Genomic DNA, 6,755 nt, shown 5'->3' on the forward strand with positions numbered 1-6,755 from the left:
CTAACCATCACAAATATATTAAAAGAAATAATTCATGTCTCTGTAACAGTGATTTTTAATTCAGCCACCCATATTCCAGTTGCACCTTTGGTTTTAAATTCTCTTCCCTCCTACCACCTGCTCCCCATATACAGCTATAGGCACAGAATCTACAAATAGGTACATCCCTGTAGGTTTATGCCCACATGAGTCCCACTGACAGGACTCCACATGGATGGTAGGGGCCACAACAGGGCAACAGTTTGTATGACTGGGGGCCTACCCAACCATCACATGAAATAAATTTCTGGGTTTTTTGTTAAAATTCTCTTTTGCCAACATGTTTACCAAGTCATAGCAGACAAGAAATGTAAAAACATGCTTTTGACCAACATTTACATGTAATGCCCCTTATTAAAATGTTTCCATTATCACTGTAAAGTACCCACACAGAAGAAGTATTTGGAAAATGCTTTACTAATTCATCTCAATTGACATGAAACATCTAATTTGCACTAAGATTCAAGGGAATTACACTAACTCCTATTGTAGAGACTTACACCACTATATTAACAAATAAAGTCTATCAATGGTTACTGGCTTTTGACTGCTCACCACAGAATCATAGCACATGAATTGCTATACCTGTCAGACAACTCAAAGCAAATGTACTCAAACAGTTAGTGTGATTAAGGCAGTCTCTCACATAATTTTTGGAGAAAAAAATTGTAGCTTATTTAAATTGTTTATCATAGGATCAGGAGCATATCCAGTTTTAAATTTATGTTTTTAATGAAGGCTAAAACACACTCTTATAGTCATCTGGCAAAATTCCACAACAATCAACAGGAAAAAATAGTTACAGTTTCAAAACAACAACAACCCTCACTACCTGAAAAAGGGTGTGGTATATCTTTGACAAGACATTCAATTTGATGAAGACATATGGATCACCAGTGTGTCATACAAATAGTTAACTAGCTATTTAAGCAATAATTTTAAATCAAAATGACATGATCCTAAGAGATGATATAGTAAAACAGGCCAATGGTCCACCTAGTTTGAGATCTTATCTCAAACAATGCACAGTGCCAGATGCTTCACAGAAAGATGTAACTTCCTACCATCACAAACTACCAAGGCTCCAAATCTGCTAAGGTATCCATGTGAGTCTTCTTCTTAGTGTATGTGCCACAACAGTGAACACAGAGTTCAACAGGGCTCCTATAAACAGCTGCCTGTGCAGATCTCTTTACAGGATCCGGGCTCCATGTTACATACTGGGAAAAACTTCTAAGGTTGGTAGGCCCAAATTTTGACCAGTTCAGTTTGCAGAAGTCCTTAAAATTTGTGGGCCAAGATTTTGAAACATAACTAATGATTTTTGTGTACCTAAACTGAACCCCCTCACAAGGGTCTGATATTCAGAAAGTAGATGTCCAAAAATTCATGAAAATAAGGCCCCTTTAAGGAATATTAAGTTAGGAACACAAACACTGAGGCTCTAAATATCACTAGTTATTTTTGAAAATACTTGTGTTGGTGTCTTTCTTCCTTCTCCTCCTCTCCACTCCCCTCCAACAAAAAACCTCAACACACGCACACAAAAAGTCAGTACCCCAGCTATAACCTTGCAATAACAAACCAATGAGCGCGGAGTGGAGGGAAAATAAGTTAGTTAAGAAAACACTTCATCTTCCCATGGAATGACCAACAATGAGTAAAACAAGAATAGCAAAAATTATGAAAAAATAACTGATAGTATAGTTCAAGAACAGCCTATTTAAAAGATGGAAATCTATGAAAAACGTAAACTGTTTTTAAAGATTTTTCATTTTAACAAATTATTTAAAAAAATTATTTTCAGTAAAATAAAATCAATTACAGTTCTTTTAAAGTTGTTATGATTGTTTATGTAAATCTTTTAGAAAACTTTGGTATTTTTAATATCCTGTCAATACTATCGTAATAATATACATACTTTTAGTGATTTGGTCTAGTAAGAATCCAATGTATTTTTAAATAAGAAATGACACATTATATATTTTAAATGACTTATTATTTGGGTTGTGCTAATGACCACAGTGCGCAAGACACTTTCAAAACACAGAAGAAGCCACAGTAACTGTCCCAAAGAGTATACAGCCTATTACCGCAACAAGCTTGAGTGTTCTAACTTTTATTGATTTGAAAATATGGACCTGAAAGAAGGGAGGGGTCAGACAACAATCATCATATTACAACTTTAGTACATTTTTCAGGAGTTTAAGTCCATTAGGAAAACTCAAAAAAGCAAAAACCAATTCCTGTCATCCAGCTCATCTTTAGCAATATGCTCCCAATGCTCAATATTAATAAAACAAACAAAAATAGATGGAAGACACCCAAAAATGAGATTCCCAACTTATACCTAGGCCCACTTGTAGCCATTAATATAGTACATAGTATTAGAAAAGTTTATTTCTTCAATTGCTGGGGATTTTAAAGAAATAACATGCCATCACAAAATAAATCCAGTAGCTACAGATATCTGACTATGGTTTTCCAGACTTCATTGTAACTCAATAACTGCTCTACACAGTGCTGTGAACTCTACAGCTTCAAGCTGGAAGTCAATCTAGGACAGCCAATAGAAAGTGCACCTGTGCAATTACTGCATTTTCTAATTCAGAATGCTAAACCTGAGACAGATATAGCTCATATGCATTGTGAGAAAACAAAAATCAACAATTAAAACAACACACAGAGAATATATCACAAACAAAAAGCACAGCCTGTATCTATTTTGTCATTAAAAAATTTGAAAATTACTATAAAAATATAAATATGATGTATATAATTTAAAAACATAAATGTTGGCTCCTTAAACATATGGCAAGCATTTTAAATTAAGAGATGCCACTATTATTTTTAGAATATATACAAGAATATTTTCATACAGATTAGTTGATAAAAGCTATAATTAACTTTAATAAAAGACCATTTAGTAACTGAACAGTAGCACATACACCAAACTAGAAGATGCACTATAAGGTTCATGAAAGGTCAGAAAAATAACCCTTAGTTATTAATAAGATCACTGAAAAAAAAATGCAGGAAACTGATATTTTTAAGTAACTGAAAAAAATTAAAATATCCTATTTGACAACGCTAGATGATAAAAATCAACTACAAACAGCTGATAATTGTGTATTTATATATTGTTGAGAAGCAAATCATTTTCCACAAAAGATGTATTTTTAAACCAGAGTATAACTTCATAAACAGGTAACCAAGTCAACCAATAAAGACATTTTATTCCTCTGAAATGAAACAAAGTTTCAATAACTAATATACTAATTTGGTTGCTAATACCAGTTTTACTGTATTTTCAACTTAAAATAATCAATAAAAATGCTTCTGATTATTCTTTACATACTTGGGTTTACCTGACAGGTTTAAGGCTGGCAGATGTAAAATACAAATATAAACAATAACAAAAAGAGATTACAAATATCAACAATCACAACATAGAGTTACTTTCAACTGACCAGTGAACCAGCTCAACAGTCGATTAGGAAGTGCTTTATTTTAGAGTATTTTTGGTGGGTGGGGTTGCTTTTACTGTTACACACATTGAAAATAAAATGCTATCCCATGCTCAATAATACTATTGAAAGAGCCCTTATCAGCACTTACCGCAAGTAATACTGTTTTAAAGCGAAGGCAGCGTTAGAACAACTTCTGGGAAAGTTAAACTCCTCTACAATTTCTCCCCACTGATTCTTCTCAGATACCTGTCAAAAACAACATACAGACAGAGATACACAACACACACACACACACATCGTCGATAGTGAACATCACAAGGAATACGGGCTGCCATGAAACAAATAAATATATGAAAAATATATAGAGAGAGACATCTATGTATATGGGATATATGGCTATATTTCTCATTGATAGTCCCTGGTGGTCTCCCCTCAGGTATAATCCAGCTCCTCACCACTATTTTACATTTTATTTGATGTATTTGGTTATTCTGGGGGAAACGGAAGGGTTATATTGTTTTGGGGTTGTTTGTTTTGTTTTTACTGCCTGGACAATAACCAATCGGGAGTCCCTCTGTCGCCCCCTTTTAAATCCTAACGCGGTCCGTTAAAAACCCAAAGAAGTTTAAAATGATTCAAGAAAGTCTTGGAGGGGGCGCCCAGTGGCCTCCGGGGTTCAGGGGAGCGGGGGAGCCGGCTCGGTGAGTCCCCCCAAGACAGATCTATAGACACAGAGAGGCCTTTCTTTTGAGGCCTACATTTCTGTCCCTAGCCTTGAAGCCTAAAGATGGCTATTTGATTACACACCGTCTTGGGTGCCCCTTTTGTTATTTCTCTCTGGGAAGGGCTCCGAGGGCAGCGCCTGGTCCCCCCCGGCTGCGAGGATCATTTCCTAGCCCATGCTCCGTGCCGATTATCGATGTTAAACATGCCCGCTAATTTTGAGTTGCACTAAAACTGCACTCAGACGCTCCTCTCCGTCTCTGCCTGTGTGAAACACACAGAAAGCAGGAATCGCCAGCGAGAGAAACAAACTCACACGCAGACCCACACACTCTGCTCTCTCTCCTTCTGCCAGGAAAGAGGGGAAGGAAAAAGGGGGCTGTGGAGGAGGAAAGGGAGGCACAAGTAGTGTGTACGCTACACCCCCAACGATCCCCCTTCATCTCTCTACCAACAAGGCCAAGCCACCAACCTGCCTGCCTGCTTCCTTCCTTCTTCCACCCCCCACCTTCCCTTGCCGGCTTTCAATGGGACGCTTCCCGGCCACCCCACCTCCCCTCTTTGCCCCCGAGGGTCAGAGCAGACTTTTGGGAAGAGGTTACTGGGAGGGAAACCCAAATTAAAACTTCCACTCACCTTCCCAAATCCGCCTAAAGTGGTGACTCTGGTGTAGAGAGCGTGAAGATCCAGCTCCTTCCCACCCACCACAGGGATCTTCTTAAAAGGAGACCTGCCAAAGGCGATACACACAAAACAACACAACTTGTCAACTCTGCCCCCTTTTCTCCCCTCGCAGGGGCTGCCGTGTCCTTCAGGGAAGGGGCTGGAAGTTGGATCTGGCCGGTTTAAAAGCCTCCCCCCCCTCCCCTTCCATCTCCCCATTTTCCTCACCCTCTGCTGTGGTGAAACTGCCGCAGCTCGTCCAGGAAAGCGAGTCCCTTTCTCCGCTGGTCTGGTTGGGTTTTACCCGTCGAATTTGCCATTTTTTGTATTAAAAAAGGTTTTCTTAAAAAAAATCCAATTAAAAAAAAAACAACAACAATCCCCGGCTCCTCCTTGTCTTTACGAGACCCAGGTGCCCGTGCACGGCCGGGGATCAGCCATGGAGAGGGGCTTGTTTAAAAAAAAAAAGTTTAAAAGGAATAAGGGAGCCCCCGAGAGCGTGGTAATTGCGAGTCCCGTCTCCACACAACACACGGGCAGAGACACACAGGGAGGGAGAGGGGCACCTCTCAGTAATTCCTGCTGCTGCCTGTCTCAGCACCACAAACCCAACCGATCCAGCCTGCACATGAGACTCAACATGGTGCTGCTGGATCACACAATGAATTGGGTTAGTGTTGTGGTGGGGCGGGGGGAGCTGGAGTGAGGTATTGACAGTGTGTGTGTGTTACAGACGCGGCTCCATGCAATCTCCCTCTCTCTCTCTCTCTCACACACACACACACACACACACACTGTACAGCTACAGCAGCGGCGGCGGCGGCGGCGGCAGCGGGATTCACTTCTCTTCTCTCTCAGACAAAAAGATCTGAGGCCGCCGTGCGGCTGCCTGGGCGAGAGCGCAACACAGCGAACCCCAGGGGCCGGCCCAGGTACTGCAAAAGGCAGCTCGAAAGGCAAAAGCCAGCACAGCCCCTGCAAGCAGTTCCTGGCGGGGAACAATAGGCTCCTCTCGCCGCTAAGGGCTCATCTGCAATGTGCCGCAAACTTCACACAAAGCCAGGCGGAAAGAGAAAAGGGAGAAGGAGAAGAGGGAAGGGAAAAAACGGCTACTACCGGTTGTTCTAGCGTTAGGGGTAGGGGAAATGTGCCCTTCTTCCCGGGCTTTAAAGGGACGAATCATTCCAGTGACTTATTCGAGGGAGAAACAAGGAGACAGAAAAGTCTGATTTGAAATCTCTGTATTACATTGGCCTAAATCAAATGTACTGAGTTAACAAAATGAAGGGGGCATGGGAGGATTATGACTTAAAAACAAACTTTTGGGTGTCAAACTCCAAGGCATTTTGAATGTTGAGGGGGATTTTACATACTTCATTGAAAGGCCCCCAAACACATTTTAAGAGGTTAAATATTGTAAAATCTTCCCAGTAAGGAAGTCTGATGCCATTCTTAAATGAGTGATACCTTAGGCAGGTATGTCTCTAGGGGAGTGAATTGTCTTGCTAGGTGAATATTTTCTTTCTGGTTAAGAAGTGATATTCTTTGTAATTAAACATTTTTTCTAATTCTACACCCCAGACAAAGTCACATATATGCCTGTGAGCAGTTAATGGGATTTCCACCTGTATGCTTCTCTCTAATATTGGCCCTCATACAATTCATAGGGGGGAAAACTTGTCTCTCATATACATTGAACAGGACCTCTCTTATAATGAGGCCCAGTGTCTAGGCCACCACGTGTCCCCTGGCATACAGTAAATGAGACTCCAGGTAAGCTCTTGTCCCTCATACAGTATGTGTGAACCCAAGTGAATGCTTTTATAGTTTTTCAGCAAGGCCACCATCCTGCTCCCATTA

The 6,755-nt window shown here is 40.5% G+C and overlaps 1 protein-coding gene across 3 annotated transcripts in view; it reads right to left on the bottom strand.

The window, feature by feature from the left end:
- The window catches only part of ARID2 (AT-rich interaction domain 2), a 175,190-nt gene extending 169,465 nt beyond the window's left edge, over window positions 1–5,725 (bottom strand). For all 3 annotated transcript variants that reach the window (XR_013347962.1, XR_013347963.1, XM_077833895.1), the window contains exons 1-3: window positions 5,124–5,725; window positions 4,869–4,962; window positions 3,658–3,755 (exon numbers count right to left, since the gene is read on the bottom strand). Coding sequence is in view for 1 of the 3 variants with exons in the window: in XM_077833895.1 (XP_077690021.1) it covers window positions 3,658–3,755; window positions 4,869–4,962; window positions 5,124–5,215 (284 nt within the window). In the remaining 2 variants the exon portion in view is untranslated. The remainder of the gene's footprint in view (window positions 1–3,657; window positions 3,756–4,868; window positions 4,963–5,123) is intronic.
- Window positions 5,726–6,755: the final 1,030 nt, after the last annotated feature.

Source organism: Eretmochelys imbricata, chromosome 1, assembly GCF_965152235.1.
Source record: "Eretmochelys imbricata isolate rEreImb1 chromosome 1, rEreImb1.hap1, whole genome shotgun sequence".
NCBI classification, from domain to species: Eukaryota; Metazoa; Chordata; order Testudines; family Cheloniidae; genus Eretmochelys; species Eretmochelys imbricata.